The sequence below is a fragment of the Kryptolebias marmoratus genome, linkage group LG23 (genome assembly GCF_001649575.2).
Source record: "Kryptolebias marmoratus isolate JLee-2015 linkage group LG23, ASM164957v2, whole genome shotgun sequence".
NCBI classification, from domain to species: Eukaryota; Metazoa; Chordata; class Actinopteri; order Cyprinodontiformes; family Rivulidae; genus Kryptolebias; species Kryptolebias marmoratus.
Window position 1 is genome coordinate 7,564,049 of NC_051452.1, and position 993 is coordinate 7,565,041.

At 53.4% G+C, this 993-nt stretch overlaps 1 protein-coding gene across 1 annotated transcript in view; it reads right to left on the reverse strand.

Moving 5' to 3' along the window:
* igfbp5a (insulin-like growth factor binding protein 5a) overlaps window positions 1–987 on the reverse strand; it is a 5,546-nt gene extending 4,559 nt beyond the window's left edge. The window contains exon 1 of the mRNA XM_017426874.3: window positions 661–987. Within this exon, the coding sequence (XP_017282363.2) occupies window positions 661–892 (232 nt within the window). The 5' untranslated portion in view covers window positions 893–987. The remainder of the gene's footprint in view (window positions 1–660) is intronic.
* Between the last annotated feature and the right edge of the window lie 6 nt (window positions 988–993).

A 993-nucleotide genomic window follows, 5' to 3' on the forward strand; every position in this document is an offset into this window, starting at 1 on the left:
AAAAAAAAAAAAAAAAAAAAAGCCTGAGATGACAGCTCGATCGGCTCTGACTGGTGACAGAGTTCAGGGGGGTCAAAGAGGCTCGATAATGTCGGCTCATGTTCAAGAGACCCCCTCCCTCTTTTTTTTAACACCCTCCACCCTAAGAGAAGAATCTCCGAAGTATTTGGAAATCCCGACAGAAGGATTCAATACGGCACTGAGCTCATCTTTTCTTTTGCATTAATCTCAGATGTTAAAGGCTGCATGCTTTCTTTAATAAACGGCAACAGGCTGCAGAAAGAAGGCCTGAAAAAGCAGGAAACCAAACACTTCCATCTTTCTGCTGTCATACATGAAAGCCAAAGAACCACCTTCTGCAACACAGAACAGCACAAACACTGCATGTTGCATGCCACAGATTTAAACCTAAATCTTGTCCGATTTGTTAGCGCTTACAGTATGTGTTGGGGACGACTCTCAGCTACTACCATTCCATGTTTTAAGTCAGTGTGTGTAAAATTTGCTCAGTTATTGTCGTTTTTGTCTTTGTTAAAGTGGGTTAGATTGAGCTGGGTGAACTCCAGAAGTGAATCAGTTGTAGATGTTGGAGTGGTTCAGGAGATATTTTGCTAACAGACAGATTAGGGATGCATGGTGGGGGGTGGGGGTCGCCGGTACCTTTGGCTGGGTGCAGCAGTTTGTACAGCTTCTCGTTCCTGCACACGCCGCGGCCGTGCAGGAGCGCGTGCAGAGGCTTCTCCTCGCCGTTCTTGGGCAGGCAGCGGAGCCCGCGCGCGCACGGCCCCGTGTACACGCCGCACGGCCGGCCCTCCTCGAGCGCGCACGTCAGGCAGCAGCCGCAGCCGGGCTCCTTGACGGGCTGGCAGCCCAGCGGCACCGGGGGGCACATGGACAGGGCCTTGGGGTCGCACGGCTCGCACGGCACGAAGGACGCGCCGCAGCCGCCGGGGATGCTCAGCAGGAGGAGGAGGAGGAGTGGGGGGAGGAGGG